At 39.7% G+C, this 18942-nt stretch overlaps 1 protein-coding gene across 4 annotated transcripts in view; it reads left to right on the forward strand.

Moving 5' to 3' along the window:
• Nucleotides 1-18942, forward strand: part of LOC111565647 (neural cell adhesion molecule 2) — a 329641-nt gene that overhangs the window by 290925 nt on the left and 19774 nt on the right. For all 4 annotated transcript variants that reach the window (XM_055008080.1, XM_055008081.1, XM_055008078.1 and 1 more), the window contains exons 13-15: nt 3400-3519; nt 4372-4493; nt 7660-7834. In XM_055008080.1, coding sequence (XP_054864055.1) covers nt 3400-3519; nt 4372-4493; nt 7660-7834 — 417 coding nt within the window. The remainder of the gene's footprint in view (nt 1-3399; nt 3520-4371; nt 4494-7659; nt 7835-18942) is intronic.

Below are 18942 nucleotides of genomic sequence, written 5' to 3' on the forward strand. Positions count from 1 at the left end.
GTCAGAACTACTGCATCTGTATGTGCACATAGTTATCGGTGTAAAATATGACGACTTCACTTTGGAGAAATCTGAATATTTATGCTCCTGCCACCCAGTTTCATGCTTCTATCCTCTAGTTATTAGACCAGGGAGATTGTGCCTCAACATGCCGGATTAACATCCTGTCTGACTTTAACCAATATTTCTGTCCGTTAACGCCACACACATCCGCCAGTCAGCCATGAGCAGAGGCCTCGCTGCATGATCTGCCATGCGATCCTTCAAAGCCTTGGCCCTGAGATGTTGTTGGGTCATGACAGGACTCAAACACCTCGTGGGGAAGAGTGCCAGGAACCTGTCTGAGCTGAAAGAGCCGCTTCTCCGCTTCTTATGCTTTACGACTCCAAATTGATTTCTGAGCCCGTTGGTGGAAAGCACGCCACGAAGGTGAAGGATGGATGGCTGGAAAATGGAAGCCAGAGGACGAATGGTCGAGTGATAAGCAGGTTCCGACCAACCTGAAGGGCTTATCGCTAATATCCCTCATTTCAGAGTCAATTACAGTATGGAGACGCATTGAGGTGAATGCAGAACAGCAGGGAAATATACAGCACATGTAGGGGGAAAGAATGAGCACCGGCTGAGTAAATAGGTTAATTTCATCCAGATAAATGTGGCTGTTTATTCAAAATTAGGACTAAAATATTATAAATGTGACCAATTACAGGCCACCATAATCATACAGCCATTCAGACATCCTCAGCACAAGATCCTTACACAATAAACTCTCCAATATAATGAGACGCCTGGACTCGTTTCATTCGAATGCTTTTGCCCAAATTGAAATGTCTGCTTATAGCTTGGAATGAACCTAGCATGGCTGCAAATTGCAGAATTTGTTTTCAGTTCCAGGACTAAAGAACTGCAAAAGCACCTATTACCATTCAAGTATTTAATTTGTGCAGACTGACAAAAACAACAACTCTCACTCAAGCTCATTACACCAGCAACTCTCTGCTGGCTCCTCTGAATGCTGAAGGTTATGCAAATGAGCTCGAGTGACTGTAGAATATAAATAGGAATCCGAAATGTGTTCTGATAATGAGCTTTCCTTGTTTCCTTCAATAATCGATGTAATTTTGCAATATGAGCGCAACACATGCAGAGGTTTCACAGTCACGATAGTATTAATAACCTTCATAATAACTGACTATCCATCTTTGAATACACTGTTTGCTTTGATAAATGTGTAAATTTTCTCCTACTGTTTATTATGAGCATTTTATTGGATTCTGCAGTGGCTCTGTTGGAGCATCTTAAGAAAACAGCTCAAGCTTTAATACTGTAAACATCATTAATTACGCACATATATCCTTATTTATTTTCAACTCCAGACTTGAGTAAATACTCCAAAGTTGCATTAGTTGAAATATCTGAAAAAAGCTTAGTTAGATATGTGCTCACAAGTATGTGGACATCCATTGAAAATGACTCTATTTGATTGTGGAGCAAAAACCCTGATGATTAAAGTGTAAGTGCTTGGAGAGAAGTTGCATTTAAGAGTTTCTGCAACTTTTTACGCACTTATCATCCTGGTACGCAATAAAACAATGAAAAATCACATCCTAAAATGTCTTGTTTTTATATCACATCCCAAAGAAATTCACTTCACTCTCATTGAGGGGTAAGAAACCTGAAAATATTAACATTAAGGGGGCTAGAAACAGAAAATTTGCATTTTTTTCTCCTTTAAAATGACTCAAACCGATTAAGTGATGATCAAAACAGCTGGATTTAATTTAATTGTTGATAACTAATCAGTTATTTGATCATTGTGTAGGTGATCTGACGGCCATATACATCATCAACCTGTCAATTTAATTTTAAATTAATCGATTTGTTAGTTTATGAAATGACAGAAACTGGTGAAAAATGTCAATGGGTGTTTCCCAAAGCTGACGTTGCCATCAACAAACATCTTGTTTTTAGCACAACCCAAAAAAATTCGCTTTACTTTAGAGTAGTAAAGAAACCAGAAACATCTTTATCCTTCTTTAAAAAAATACTCAAACTGATTAATAGATAATCAAAGTATCTTGTAAATAATTTAATATTTGTTAACTTTATGAGGTTCACTTGATGGCCTGTGATTCTTCTTCGATACGTAATGTATCTTTGAGAACAGATTATCCCAAACTGTGCATCATTATCCCCATCTGACCACTTACTACCTCTGTTGTGGCCAGTGTTTCACCCAATCTACACTCTGTTGCTGTTCCCGTCTGCAAGGATTTCTTCCCTTTCAAACACAACACTGCTGAAGGCTTCTTAATAAAAAATGCAGCAGCTCTCAGGCAATAATAGCAGAGCCACAGCAAGTGGCTGCAACCAGGATTGAGCAGGAAATGATATTGTTTAGCTTAAAGTCAAACTGTTGTGTGGTCTCCGCCCTCTTTAATGATTTCCTCTGCTGTCTAAATGATCGAAGGTTGCCACATACACTACCGTTCAAAAGTTTGGGGTTACTTAGAAATGTCCTTATTTTTGAAAGAAAAGCATTTCTTTTTCAAAAAAGATAACATTAAATGAATCAGAAATCCAGTCTAGACATTGTTAATGTGGTAAATGACTATTCTAGCTGGAAACGGTTGATTTTTAATGGAATATCTACATAGTAACTGTAAAGTAGCATCAAATTAAAGTAAGTAAAGTGCAGCCACCTCAGCTGAAGTAGCGTCTTGGATACATTTAGCAAGAGAAAAAACAAGCAACCACTGGTGGAACGTTAGAGTTTATCCACTCATGTATTATGCTTGTTAACCCTTCGATACACAACATGAGTCAAAAGTGACCCATATTCAATGGAAAGTGGGTATCTCTTGACCCATGTTGTGCATCAAAGGGTTAATAATATGAGGCAGCTACAACTGGCACATGGCTTGAACATGTACATTTTAAAGAACTGACTTTGGTAAATTTGTAAGATTTTTTTTTGTTTGTTTATTTGTGAAAGTATTTCATAGATTGTTATTGTTTTTGTGACTCGTTTGAAAATCGGTGTCACTAAGAAATGTCCTTATTTTTGACAGAAAGGCCATTTTTTTCAATGAAGATGACATTAAATGAATGGGAAATACAGTCTAGTCATTCATCATATTCTAGCTGGATTTTTAATGGAATATCTCCATAGAGGTACAGAGGAACATTTCCAGCAACCATCACTCCTGTGTTCTAATGCTACATTGTGTTAGCTAATGGTGTTGAAAGCTAATTGATGATTAGAAAACCCTTGTAAAATTATGCTGGCACATGAATACAAGTGAGTTTTCACTGAAAACATGAAATTGTCAGTGACCCAACGTTTTGAACGGTAGTGTATGTCCGGGTGATGTGACCTCTGCTGCTGTTTCTCTGCAGCCACAGTGGTGCTGACAGGACTGGAGCCCAACACGACGTACGAAGTTCGAGTGGCAGCTGTCAACGGAAAGGGTCAGGGAGAGTTCAGCCACACGGAGACCTTCCAGACTTTACCCATCCGTAAGTTCCCGCCTCCTCCACCGAGAATCAAAGCTGCTCTAACTTCCATTTACAAGTGTGTCTATGTCAATTCCATCCGTTACTGTAACATCCCAGAAAATAATAATGCTCAGGGTATGCTTTAGCATCAAACGCTACACTGCAAATGTGTCATATGTTTTAGGAAGTAGAACTGTAAACTGATAAAGCAGCCATGGAAATGTATGGATGTAAAGATGTTTTCCTTTTATAAAATTTCATAAAGATGTATGATGTAAACATGCTTCAAAAGTCTATCCAAAGCATCAGCATCTTTAGTAAATTGAGGCCCATTTGCCCTCTTATGCAACCGTGGTGTGTTTATTTCCGAGATGGTCGCAGCTTCCTCCCATTTAAGCAACAGGAATAGATCCTGTCAATTTTGCGATGTAAAAAATGCTGCATTAAAAATTACGTACTGCAGGATTTTATGATAAGCATTTTATTTATTCTAGCACTCTCCCACAGCAGGATTGCAGTAAATCTGGGCAAGGCCACAGGAAAAAAAGTGTTTCCGTCTTTGATATACTGTAATGCGGCAGCGCAGCTACTGAGAATAAATGTTCGAAAGAAGAGCCAATTAGCAAAATACAGTGAATAATAAAACCTCCAGTCAACATTAATTATAGCAAGGCAGTGGGAGTTACCTTGTAATATGAATTTAATTCAGCTTAAAGCCTTCTCTCTCCTTGTACTGCATTCTTATCTCATATCTCACGTCGGCACCTGCTCCCCTCCTTGGGAAAGAAGGCAAACACACACATCCCCTCACAGAAAAACACACACAAAGACATATTGTTCTGCATCTCTGCTGAAGCTTCCCTCCATCCCCAGGAGAGCCGAGTCCGCCAGCGGTCCACGGCCAGAGAGGGATGGGAAAGGCCTACCGACTGGGGCTGGTGAAGCAGGACGATGGAGGGATGCCCATCGTGGAGTACATAGTCAAGTACAAGACTGTGAGTAATCCAGAGTGTTTTACAGTCTCTGAACCTGCCTATGTTTTTTTTTTAAGTTGTGTAAACATCAATAATCAAAGCCTGATTTATTAAAACTAGAAAACACGAGGTGTTCAACTTTCCTGCAGTCTTTGAACTACTCATCTGTGACGTGTCGTTCCGTTACAAAACCAAATCAAGGCCTAAATCGTGACATTTGAAAGGTTATATCCTAATTTGGAAAAACAAAAAAAGTTTAAAATTGCACCATTTATCAGAGCCAAAAACAGGAAGCAGGAAGGATTATCAGATTTTCTGCTTCCTCTTTGTACTTGAGGGCTGCACACTGGCTCAGTGTTTAGCACTTCTGTGGGAACGAACAACTTTGGTGGAGTAGTGCGCTCTCTGAGTTCAAGGACTGTCAGAACACTGAAAATGTGGTGATTCATTCTGTTTTTATCGGTTCTGAATTTGAGAAATGGTGTCATTTTTGATCATTATTTAAAGATAACATGCCTTGGTTTTGATGTTTCCAAGGGTTAAAGATGAAACTCTACAGATGTGACCCATTTTCAGAGATTTACATCTCAAGGAGAAACAAGGGGGTACTAAGAGACACTTTAATGCATTATTGGTTGTGATATTTTCATTAAATTTCGTTAAAAAAAAAAAAAGAAGAAGAAGAAATAACAGGCACTAAAACATGACAAAGTTAAAGTTCATATCTGTCTATGAAACTCAGTAAGTTTGCTAAACTAGAAATAAGCTTCACTTTTGGATGAACTCTGGAGCAAGTTCATGGATGCTGATGACTAAGAACTTCATCAAGAAAAGAGAATTTATTCATTTACTGCATCTATGAAGAGTCTCTTTTGTCGTTGAGTTGTGTTGATAATAAACAGCAGCCACATTTTGGAAACTCAAAAAAGCGAGCAGTTAGGAAATTAAGGCTATATGGACATCCAGTTTAGCGAGGGTGTTTTCTTACATTTTCAACCCACATTGAAAAAAAAACCAACTCAGAATCATAGATTTTTCTTTGTGTTCAACACAATCACTCCACAGCAGGAAACGTGAATGCTTTTCTCTCGCAGTGACTCACTGGGATGGATATGTCGCTGACGTTCCTTAGCGCGTCTAAATGAATAATGTCGTGTTTGAGGAGCTCTCACAATTCACTCATCCATTTAAGTAGCTGTTTTTTTATTATGTGTGTTTGCAAAAAAGCAGCTTAAACTCAGCAGATAAGGAGAGCGAATGAGATGAGGCCAGGAAGCAGAATAGATGCGTACAAAAACTCTCTAAGTGGATTTGAGCTGGTCCAGATCTTCTATCTCCCCGCTGCTAATGTTTCGTTCGTCTCATTGAGGAAGCTGACAGCGATTTAAAATGGTCCTGCGAACAAATGAAAACAGGCTGTTGGAAAAAGAGGGTCAGGAAGTCTCAGCGAGGCGTTTGGGGGCCCAGCAGGATGTAGGAAAATGTAGATGCTTCACACCACTGTGACCTTATCTCTGGCGTCAGGAATGAATTCATCGGTCGGCAAACACACGGAAAACACAGAAAAAATAAATGCAATTAATATTAGGGCAGCTGGGGCACCAAAAAAATACTTTAAAATGATGGAAAGTAGCCATTTCATAAAATACGTTAATTTAAAATACAGTTTTGGTGTATCTTTGTGGCTTTTTAAATTTTAATGATGGATATTTGCATGGGTGAAAACAGTGAAATTGCCTGTATCTGTATGCCTGTAAAACTGCAGAAAAGTACAGATATTAGTTATAAGGCTTATGCTTTCTAAGGATGTCACCAATGGCTGCCAGTAAAGGTTGCTTTTCTATCATAGTTTTATAATTTAATATAAAAAAATCTTGTCGCGAAACTGGATATGTGGTTTTAAATTGCAAGAATCTGCTATTCATTACAGATGATGTCAAGGGTAATATGAGTTTATGTGCAGGGTTACATAGAAATCTGATCAATTCGGGAGATCGTCAGTATTTCCACTTTTAGAATTCATGGTTTAGCCTTTGGGAGATGTGTAAAAAAGAGCTGAGAGACAGATAATTCAGATTTGACAGCGACGGGAATGTTAAGTAAGCATGGCCTCAGTGCCTGTACATGAACACTAGCTGGAGGTCATAAACTGCTACAGAAGTCTTTGTCATGGTGGCCCGTCGCTAGCAAAACCTCCAAAATGCTCTTGTCGACGCAAACACAGAAAACCGCCTCATCCATCCACAGCATCTAAAATTCAAAGGCAACACATAACTTTTCATTTCGCAGTTTGGATTTAAACACTAACATTTTAATGAATCTTTGATCTAGTTTGGGTTAGCTAATATATTCTTTATATGATGCACAGGTGAAAACACATTTGTTTAACATTTCTGCTGCTTTTCTTTCAAAAACAAGGAAATTTCTAAGTGACCCCAAACTTTTGTACGGTAGTGTATGTTTTGACTATTAAGTTTGAATTGAACAGTTTAATCTGTGACATATAAATGTTAAATAAGACGCCTTTAATATTAAGAATTGAATTTTCTTTTTTTTCCAAATCTTTATTGCTATTCACGGTGAAAGATTTTTTGTGTTGTGTTGAATTACACTAAATATTTTCTTGTACTTTTAAACTACAGAAGAAAATCTGTAAAATAATACTGATAAATTCCATTAAATTGCAGTTTGTTTGTTATTTATTAAATCATACTAAAGCAGTCCAGACTAAACGTTATGCACATTTGCAATCCTGGACCTTGACTTTGGTTTGAAAAAGTCATCCATTTTCAGTGACTCTGGGGGGGAAGATGCCAAGGAGGCAGGAATGTGAGCTCAGTACACTTGGCCTCCTTTCAATGTACAGCTGTTCAGTTTCCAATCCTTTGTTTGCAAGACGAAAGCTGAGGAAGGAGGGAAGAGAAAAAGAAAAAAGGGCTGAGAGGCCACAAAGGAACGGAAAAGAGAAGCGGTGGGAAGTTGATGAAAGACGCAGGATTAGTCTTTGTTTTCACCTGAGCGACTGTTTCTGCGACTCTGCTGCTGATTGTAGCGACTCTCAGAATCCCCAGATTAAAAACACAAAGGCTAAACTGTTGTTTACCAGGTAAAACACTTCCTTCACTCCCTTTCTGACCAAACTGAGCATTGATTAAAGTCATCCTCTTCTTCTGCTCCTTGTTCTCAGGATAAAGAGGAACAGTGGATGACCAAGCTGGTTCCAGGAGCCAATGACTTTGCGATGCTGCAGCCGCTGCAGTGGAACACAAGATACGAGGTGGAAATCACAGCGCGCAACGTCAAGGGCCTGTCGGAGCCCACTTTCTACCAGTTCTTCATGCCGCAGAAGCCCGACATTACAGGTAAAAGCATGAAACAGGAAAACTTGTTCCTCTTAATGCCTCCACTTTCACTTTACTTCCCTGCTTCTGCTTAAATTGCCTTTTGAGAGCACATTGCCGCACTTGTTGTGTTAAGCGGCGGTGAAAGAGCGATAGCGCTGGAGGTGACAAAAGCAGCAGAGCAAGATGTTCCAGTCGAAATAAAGCCACCCCGGAAAACTCAGCAGGTCTCGTCACTGCCGCGGCGCTTTTCGGACAAACTGGGCCCGTCGTCGTGGGGTTTGAATCCCACTGAGAAGCACTTTGCTCAGAAGTACAGTTTTAGTGCCACACTGAAAAGCTTAAACAATTCTCTGCTCTGAAACGTCTTTGTAGCCGAACTAGAAGCCTCAATTTGACAGTGAATCATCTCCATTTGGCCACTTATCTGAAGGGAAAAGAACAAGTGAGCAAACAGAGAAACAAAATGAGCAGAACTTGGATCACGTATACCAAGTGTTAAAGGGCTGCAGCACCAGTTTGCTGAGACTTTTAGTGCTCTGAACCCTCAGAGTTATTTCTGCAAACTTTTTAAAGCTTCTCTGGGAGCCACAGAGGACATTATCCAGCTAGTTTTTTATAGGCCGCCACAGCAGAGACCCTTTAAAACTGCTTTTACCTGAATTACTCGAATTTGCAGCACAAATACAATCTAATCAACAGTGAAACACATCTTCTTTTGCTTCAGTGAGGCTTATGCATCAACTAGAGATGCCACTAAAGGTTGTTCTTTGATCAGTACTCAAGTTGTTTTTACCGATTAGATGACCGAAAGACTCATTTAAGCATTTAAGTAAGCATGGCCTCAGTGTCTGTACATACATGAACACTGGCTGGAGGTCATTAACTGCAACAGAAGTCTTTGTCATGGTGGCCTGTTCTAGCTATCAAGGGTAATATGAGTTTATGTGCAGGTTTACATGGAAATCTGCTGAATTCAAGAGATATTCAGTATGGAAAATGTATTTCCACATTTACAATTCATGGATAAAACTTTGAGGGATCATGTAGAAATGAGTTAAGAGAAAGATAATCCAGATTTGACAGCGACAGGAATGTTAAGTAAGCATGGCCTCAGTGTCTGTACATGAACACTGGTTGGAGGTCATTAACTGCTACACAAGTCTTTGTCATGGTGGCCCATCGCTAGCTAAACCTCTGGAGTGATCTTGTCGACTCAAACCACCTCATCCATCCACAGCATCTAAAATTCAAAGGCAAAACTTCTCCTTTAACAATTTGGATTTGAACGTTAAAACTTTAATGAATCAGTTATTTCTGCAAACATAGAATGTGGCCATTTAATATAGCACAAGCGTCTGTTATGCATATGTAAGTTGGTCTTTGTGTCATTTCTGACCTTCCCTGAAAATTTCCTCCAAATCTTGGTCTGTTTTTGAGTAACGTTGCGCACAGACACACAGACAGACAAACAAATGGACAAACAAACGTTTTTTACTCCACCATGTTCCTTGGTGGAATAAAAAAAAACACACAAAAACTTTATTTATTTTTTTTTCTAGTGTGGACGGAGCCTCTTCAATCACACGTCTCCTCATAAACAGCACAAATGTTGCAATCACACGAGGGTTCACTTCAAAGAAAGCTGAGTGAAAACACCCTCCGGCTGTCGTTTTCTTCCTTACAGTTTCATTCTTCTTTCATTCTTCCTCCGTCCTGTTGTTGTCCTGAGCTGCTCCTGCACGGTCGAGTCGACGCTCGTTTCTCATCTGAAACACCAACACGCACTCGGTCATATAAGCCACTCCACAAACATGGAGATCTTATTATGCTCCCGGTCGTCCTTATGTTCAGGTGATGCGACGTGTTTATCTCCTGCTATCTTTCTTTGCTCAGTCTTGTACTTAGTGCTCCCAAAAAAAAAAACGGAAACGCCTGAATGTTGCAGGAAGCTTCTCATTTCCACATCCTCCAGCAACGCGTGCAAATCTTGACACGTGTGCAGAAATGCAAAGCTTTGAAGTGTGTTCGACTTTGATGCCATGTGAAGAGACGCATCTGCGGTCGACATGTTATTGCTCGCATGCAGACCTCGCCTTCGCACGGGATTTGAAAAGAATACCGCCACTCTGCTCTCTTCTTCTCGAGTCCATTTGGTTCGGATCGGTTTGCCTCCGTCGTTACGGCGCCGAGCTAAATGGCCTGCGAGAGTGTGGGCTGCTTTTCAAACAGAAAACCAGAGCGGCGAGGCCGAAGGCGGGTCACTTCGATTGGCTGTCCTCTCTTGTTAGCGGTGCATCGTGGGAAAGAGCACGGGAAACAGAAAGGAAGAGGGAAAAAATGCCTCGCTCTTAATGTGTTTGCTTGAAAAAGAGCTTTTCGGCTAAGGAGGCGTTAAACGGCAGAGCGGGATCTTCCCCATCTCTGGTCAAACTTCTATCTGCAGTGTAATAATTCAACCAGAGTCCATTTTCATTAAGTAAAAGCATCAGTCCTAATATCTCCAAACAGAACCAACGTAATTTATTTAAGCAATCTTGAAAAGTTGTGCAGGTTAAACAGAAAAGAAAAACAACCCCGCATTCACATTTTCTGCTGCACTGAATCAAACTGGCTCAGAGTTAGCTCAATCGACAATATTAGATGTGAAATATCTGCCACTCCCAATCGTCGGCTATCTTTCCAATTCACTGCCTTGCTTTTTTTCCCCCTCCTCCTGTCTCTCATATAAACACCTCGGCATGCACACTTGATGAAAGAAACATCCGCTTGTTTTTTCTTGTTTTTTTCCGACACAGAAAATATGTTCAGACTATATATGAGGCTTCTATCTCTCACCAGCCAATTTCTCTCTTCAATTCTCTCTCTATGTATTATGCATTTGCAGTGTATTGAATTGGCACTATTCTTTCCCCCTCCCCTCATCTTCTCCATCCTATTTTAGTTTGTAACAGGCTGCATAACCTTCTTCGCCTCCTGCTCACAGAGAATACTTTAAGAAAAATGCCATTGATTGCAACACTGCCCCTGGTTCCTTTTCAATTTGCTCTTCTTCCTTCGAATCTTTACTTTTTCTTTTTTTTTTTGAAACCAAAGATTTCTTTCCACCTCCTAAATCACTGCACTGTCTCTCTGCCCTTCCCAATTACAACATTGTGTCTCACACCAGCTTTTTTTTTTACCTTGTCAGCCATTTTGCATCTCACCGCTTTGTTGTTGAAGAGGCATTTTTTTTCCTGCCATCAGGGTATTAGAAGTGAATTGAACCATCACACAATCTAAGACTGCTGCATGAGGTCACCAAGCTTTATTATATATCAAACATATGCCAGTCATGATGCTATTTTAATGCATTTATGCCTTTAGGCAACTTCATTGGTGGTAAAATTAAGTCAAAATGCCAAAAACTGCAGTTCCTTGAATGGCCACTTAGAGTGAGTCAGTCTCCATAGACCTCCATGTTAAGATGTCCAATCTTCTGAATCTGAATCTTATTAGAGTCCAGCTGGAAACTATACAGTAGCATCAAATTCAAGTAAGTAAAGTGCAGCCACCTCAGCTGATTTAGCAACTTGAATAAATTTAGCAAGAGAAAAAACAAGCTGCCGTTGGTGGAACTTGTTTATCCACTCATGTATTTTTGCTTGTTCACCACAACTAGCACATGGCATGGATACGTCCGTTTTAAAGAACTGACTGTTTGGTAAATTTGTGCTATTTTTTTTAAGTTTATTTGTGAAAGTATCTGAATGTACTTTTATGCACTAAAACAAAGGGAGAAAATTGGAATTGATGTTGTTTATCGGTAATTATATGCTGTGATTTTACTGGTCAGGCCGACTGGAGATCAAATTGGGCTGTATGTGGCCACTGAACTAAAATGCGTTTGACACCCCTGTTGTAAACAATTCTGTCTTTATCAATACCAACAGAAAAAGCTGACGATAAGACGTGCTGATAAGTTTGCCTAAATCTGCCCCTGCAGCTTAAAACAATGTGACTTTGCTTGTGTTTGTTGTGGCTGCTGAGTTTCTTTCTTGGCTCTCTGCTTCTTCTACTTTCAGTCATGCGTCATAAAAAGCAAAAAAGCTTTGATGGAAACAGGCGTCATAGATTTTGTTTGTAATAATCACATCAAAGCGCTTGAAAAAGTCATCTAGTCAGGCTTCTCTCCTCTGCTGTGAGCTCAAGTGAAACTTTTTGTTCCTGGAAGTGATGCCAGCAAATCATAATGGGAAATGAATACTTTTATAGCTGCCCATTACATTAATCAAGTCCCTCATCAATTTTCAAAATGAAAGTCATTATTTTTAAAGCAGTAGACTTTTTAAAAATGCCAGTCATTCAGAGTTAAGGCTACCTGAGGCCAACACTTTCTGCTTTTATTTTTATGATACTGAATAAATCTGGTAAATTTTCTAACGGCCACACTGTTGAATAAATGACCTGCAACCTCCGATGACAGCATTTAAATCTAACTGGCATTTGCAAGTTAGATTAAAAACAGAAATCATGATCACAATGGAGTAGCAAAGAAATGATATTTATCAAATCCAGTAAACAGTTTCTGAAATGTTTGCTTTTTAAGAATCAGTTTCATCCCTGACAAAAAGGGATTGCTTTGTTTAATATAATCAACTGAAGCACCGCTGGTGCTGTGAAACTGGCACACCAGAATCAAAAATGCATCTGCTGCTGAGAGGACGCAACTGAAAATATTCTCAGATTAAAGCTGGAAATGTGGACTGAAGATGGCAGAGCTGTCAAATGTCTGGAGAGATCCGAGAACGGCGGAGGATTTAACTGTAAACATCGCTTTAATCCAAGACCTACATTTGTTTGTCTTGTGTAAAAACCGCCCGTCAACACAGTAACGCTTAACGCTCAGAATGCCGACGTGATGGAAGATCAGGGCTGATGTTTACATGTTTGCTCACTCATTTATTCATCGAACAAAGATAATCCTGTTGCGATCAAAAGATAGTGTTTCTGAGGGAGCACATTCAGACAATCAATGTCACGAGCTGAGAGGTAAAGAAACAGCAACTCAAACACAAAGCTTCTGGTGTTACCACCTTTAATACAGCCTCCTGGCCACACTGAGCACAATATATAAAGCATTAATCAACAAAAAGAGCTCATTCACACCTGAAATTACTTTTGGAAAACAAAACAGGATATTATCGGACTTATCATCTAAGAATAATCAATCATTCTATCAATTCTCTTCGTGATTTGAGTAGTTAGAACAGTTGGAAACATGTAGCAGTGTGGCCTGCTGCTGTTTCTTTAAACTTGAATTTCAACTGCAAAGGTTTCGTTAGAAGCAGCTGAATTGGAGTCCTAACCCCGAACAGCAGCAATTAGATAAAAGTGCGCAGGATTTCTTTGAAGTCTTCGATGTTGATTATTAAGGAAGCCATATTCTTCGAAGCTAAGAGCAATTCCACAGAGTGAGTGCACTTAAAAGGCATCAGGACTCATCTGCTTCCTCCTTGGAAATGGACACAAAGGACAGAACCGATCCAGGGCGGATTGAGTAATTATGTTGAGATTCTGAGGGTCTCCTCAAACCAGCCTTCCCTTCTAGACTCCACAAATGATTGTGTTTATCCCCCTCCAGATAAACGCCACCAACTCCACAATCAATGAACGCCCGTTTGGTCATCATTAATTGAGTCCCTTCCTCACAGATCCAATCTGTAGACAGTCAATCACTGGTCCCACCTAATGACTTTGTATTGTCAGAGATGTGTATGGATGGCTTCAGGTGCTACATTGGATATGTTGGATCCTGAATAATGCTGCTAATGGGCCTATATATCAACAAGTAATCAGAAGAAGTCAGTAAAAGGGTTAATAGAGCAGGGAAATAAGAATTAATGAGTCCAGAATTAGAAAGTTTGTGCATATTCAAGCCTTACACAACAAATTAGTTGTTGCCAAATGACTTGGGAGGTTTTGTCAGGTAGATTAAAAACTATTGAAACTCCTTCTCACTTTAATTCTACAAAGTTCCTTCTCCACATGTAGGGAGCTAACCAGAGGCACAGAGGGATGTAACCAAAACTATCAGATGAAATATATTCAGTTAAACTGGATGACGGTAACATGAATTCATGAGGAAATCATGGATGACAGAAGGGATGAGGGAAATAAAGTATCCGATACCAGACCTCATGAGCCGATACTGGAAACTGTCAGTCAAATAAAATCTGACAGCAATTTGCTAGTGTTTGCTCCCCCTCCTCCAACAAACACCCAGAAGGCAGTTGCTGCATCGTCCACATATCTCTGCCCATCACCAGATTGTAATTTTCAGCACAAAGTCAATTTATTGCTGTCCTCAGTCCAAAATACAGATGCGATGAATGTGCCAAGCGGGGAATGTTCAGACTGCCAGCGGATGTTTCTGACCTCCAGCCAGGGAGCGTGAAATGGGGGAATGATGCTGCAGCGTGGACGGTTCTGCAGCTTCGGAGAGTCAGAATATCACGTCAACAATGAGGACACCTGTTGTTGGTGTCTGAACTGTGGGAAAGTTATTTAGAAGAGTGTTAGCAAAATAGAAGATCAGCAATTATCCTCATGAAAAGGCCAGTCTGGGCATCTTCATAGCAGATCTGTGACTACAAGATTCCTTTATAACACTCCATGTTTAATGGACATCCATCTGACTGCCAGGGCATTTCCCAAGTTTTCCAGCTAACACTAACCTACTCTTTATGTGTGGTGTGGGGGTCCATCTCTTGTCCTTTGGTGTTAGTTATGGTGGAAATGCAAGGACTAGTCGCAGCTTGTATGTCTGTTGGGTGTCTCATGCTTTCCCTCATTTTTGACTCTGAAGAGATCACAGAATAGCCAGCTTCCATGTTTTCTCTCCGCCAAGGAATGCGGAGGAGATATGTGATGATCGGCATACGTTTGCCTGTCCGTCTGTTGTTCCGTCTGTGCGTGACATTACTCAAAAACGGACTAACAGAAACCTGATGAAATTTTCTGGGACGATCAGAAATGCCACAAGGACCAATTAATTAGATTTTAGGAGTGATGTGAAGAAGAAGTTTTCTGTAGCATTGCGAGATAGCGGCACGGCGTCACTGTAACTATGACAGCAAGTGAAAGCTACATCAGCTGCCTGCTGATGATCACATGATTGCTATCCTACTACAAAATTGACCGCTGGGTTATCAATTGGAAATGATAGGAACAATTAATTAAATTGTGGGGGTGTTTCTGAGTCCCATCAGTTCCCGCTGCCCCCTAACATATTTAGGTCACGCAATTCAGTATCCATACATAATGTGCTCAGTGCAAGGTGATTTTGTTTGTGGGTACATCTATATCAAATGGCCACATTCTAAGGTGCCATGGTTTCTGATCATCAATAACTAATAAACAAAAGCTGCATTTCTTTAAAAAAAAAAAAAAAACATTCTGCGTTTCTGACGATGCCGTATGGGGGAATGAGCAGCCTGGGAGGAGTACTGTACTCTCTGAGTGCTTTTCTTGGTTCCTGGCTGTTGCCTTTCACTCTCCACAGAATTACAGCAACACCTTACACTGAATAATTGTGCTTTCCCTGTGTTTCTCTTTCCCACCCACATTTTTTGTTTTTTTGAATAAAGGTGTGGTTCAAATGGAAACAGGTCTTTCAGAGGCACGCTGAAAATATCTGTTTCTTGGACATTAATTAAACAGCTGCCGAAGTGTGGGTCTATTCAGTAACATTTCATTAGTCTGGTTGGCTTGAAACAGAAAGCTGTAGCCCTTTAGTGTCATAATGGTTGACTTTAAAAGTTTAGACAAATTGCACTGGCTCAGTTACAGCAGCAATAAGTCAGATTTAAGGTTGAATATGAGAATACCTTTAAATATTTCTATAAACAAGAGAAAAAAAGTGTATAGCACAACTTCTACACTCCAACCCCTGCAGGCAGTTTATCACTCTGACCTGTGCCTTACTACTAGGAGTGTTTTCTGTTGCATCCATTTGACTGCAGGTGATCTTTCAGTACGAACACAGAGCATCATCGTCCTCTATTTCCCTCCTCCAGAAATGACCTCAATACTTCTCGCCGCTCTCAGACTATAAATCTACCGCAGCCGTCGGCGACCACGAGGCGCAAATCTGTAAGCGCTGAATGTAGATCTAAACACTTCACCTTTTACATTAGGTTCTTCTGCTACAATATTCCCTTGTTTTCCTCTCATTATCCATTTTTTTCAGTTGTTGCCAGGTATCTTGGTCGCTAACTTGAAACGGTTTGACTCGTGGCCCCACACAAGGCTGGCTGTGTTTCATCTCCGTTCATTAAATTTAAAGTTAAGCCATTTTTCATGCCTTCGTTTATTCTACAGAGATCCGTGTCATAAAGGAAGCCGCCGTCTCTCCGGCTCACGCTGCAATGCTGAAGCACATAATGATAATATTACTTCAAACCGTGTTGCTTTTGCAGTGTCTGTTTTATAGTTAGTTAGCCACCAGGCGACCTTTGCTTCTGATGCGTCACAAACAGGAGCGCAGTTTTAGTTAAAGACTGTCTGCTTTGTCTGATTCTTCACAACTGTAAAGAGTTCTCAGTAGAGAAATCGCTTATCGGAGAGCAGCTGCTGAATCCTGATGGTGTAAGACGTCAGTGCTGCCGAGAAAGAGACACAAATAGTCTTTATTCCTTTTTCTTTTTTATTTCTATTGAACTGCTCATCTGTGACGTTCTATTTGATTTGGAAAATGGACCAAATCTGAGCTTAAAATTGTGATAATTCATCAAAATCACATTATTTGTCCAAGTCTCAGTTAAAAAAATCACCCAAAAAGTTTGTTCTGAAGAGATTAAAAACAAAACACTGGACTAAGCTGCAGGCTGTATGGAAGGCAAATTGAAAATCTATGTAGAAAATATCTGAATGAATGAATACTGAGACTGTAAACAGAAACTGTAAACATAACAGACAATATTTGTTTTAGCTAATTAAATGCAGTATAACTAATTTTTTTTGCCTATACATCAATGGGTAAATTAATACTTCTGTCCTGTGGTTTTACTAGTTACTATCTCTAGTAAAATAACAAAGTAAATAGTTAAAAAAAATTAAGTTAAAAGCATTTATTTTTTACAGTGTTGTGTCACCATTTTTTCCCCGGTGCGCACTTTTCCAGTTTAGTTTTTTCAATTTGTAGAATAATTGATCAAAGAAATGTAATTTTTATTTATCTATGACTTTAGTAGACAGCACAAAATATATTTTTGAGTTCTCTTCCCGTCATCTGTTTCCATAGAGGTGCAGGAGTTTATATCGCAGTGACAAATGAGTTCACAGGGAGTAAAAAAGGAGCAAAACCAGCTTGGATTTCAAGTAAAACATAAATGTAGATTTAAGAAGTGACAAAACAAGCAACTTTTCACAAAAACAAGCCAAAAATTAAATGTATTTCACACATTTCTGCATATACGACAGTGATATAATTTTGTATTTTCCTTTTGTAAATGTGTTTTTTTTTTTTTTTCAGTTGTATTTGCTGCCTCCAGGCCACCATACACTGACACATCGTGGCTACTCTAATGCATTCACACTCACAATAACAGCTGAAACGTCATTATTGAAAGTCTTCTGAGGTTCTCTTTGTGCCAGTAAAGCACTCTTTTCATTCAGCGTACTCCACGACGCTCTTCTCTTTTCCTGAAGCGCTCTCCAACCTGGGAATAAATCTAATAAAACGGCCGGCAAAATGGCTACAAGTAAACAAGTGTGCAACATATCAATCCAACCTCAAACTGTCAAGTTGCTGCTAAGCACTTTAGAGTAATACTCCTTATCGGATGAAAGTCTGATGTTTATGGATTTCAGTTTTTCAGGCTCAAGAGTTTTTGCTGTCCCAAAAAGTGACACTTTAATGAAATCTTTATCCCGACACTTTGAGCAGTCCTTCAAATGAAGAACATGTCTGCTTGTTTTCAATTTCGCCTGCACTTTATGATTGTTGTGTTGAAAATCTGCTCATCAAAACCCAATTTTTGTACATTTCTAAAACGAAGGCTTTGTGATAGAAATGCAGATGTGGAAGCTCAGTGATGATGAAAAGGCGCGGCTGAAAGAATGGATTAGTATTCATTTTCTGGAATATGTGAACGCTTCGGGGCGAGCTGGTGTTGTTTACCGCCTCCGTATCTGTGGCTTCAGCAGCCAAATTAACTCAGGTAAACTTTCGAAAAGGTGAGATACAAAACAGTTGCCCGTGGCAGCGAGAAAATATTGATCCAGTCTACGAGTTTTCAAATCCCACGTCCCCCAGGTTCGCGAAAACGCAAAAGCGATTTAATTGGAGTTCCTTCTGCCACAAGCTCCTCTCTGAGTCTCTCTGCTTTGACTCGCTGCCAGTCTGCAGTTGGGCTCTAAGTCAAGAACAAAGTCGGCAACACGAGAGGCGTTTGGGTTGTGACACACTGTGACAACTTCCACTGTGGTGCAGGAGTGTTTGGGAACTCACAGTTTTTTTTTGTCTTGTTTTGGCTCTGTGCTGCAGCACTCTGGATCTGAAGCAGAACAGCCACCGCAAGCTCTAAGTGTTGACTCTCGGCTTTAATTGGAGGGTATAAGCCCTCAAAGCCTTATTGTCAGAGTTTCAAGTTGGATTAAAGCAACAAAATACATAAATGCAGGTCCCTGGGGCTCTGCACTGGTTTTACACATGACAGTCAGCCACCAAAACACTTATTAAATGTCTTCTGCACTGTAATCTGCTCATTTAGACAGACATTTAGAGTTGCAAACATTGTTTTTGATGAGTTTTGTTGACATAATAATGCCTCAACTTCATATTATGTGTAATTTCAACTCAAATTTCTGCATTAGTTGATTTAAAACTAAATTTAAGTTGAGATATCTTAATTAAATGGGCTTCACGTTCAATTCCCATCATCTGTCTCAACATGAATGGACAATTTCACATGATTAATTTAAAATAGTTCATTTAAAAGGAAAAGCTAATAAGCTTAATATAGTTGGTTGGTTAAATATGATTTAATTAGAAGTTGTCATTACTCCAAAAGTTGGATGCAAATTTGTTGTGGTGAACTGTTTTGTTGAGCCCAAACATTATTTTGATGAGTTTTGTTGACACAACA

This window comes from Amphiprion ocellaris, chromosome 24 (genome assembly GCF_022539595.1).
Source record: "Amphiprion ocellaris isolate individual 3 ecotype Okinawa chromosome 24, ASM2253959v1, whole genome shotgun sequence".
NCBI classification, from domain to species: Eukaryota; Metazoa; Chordata; class Actinopteri; family Pomacentridae; genus Amphiprion; species Amphiprion ocellaris.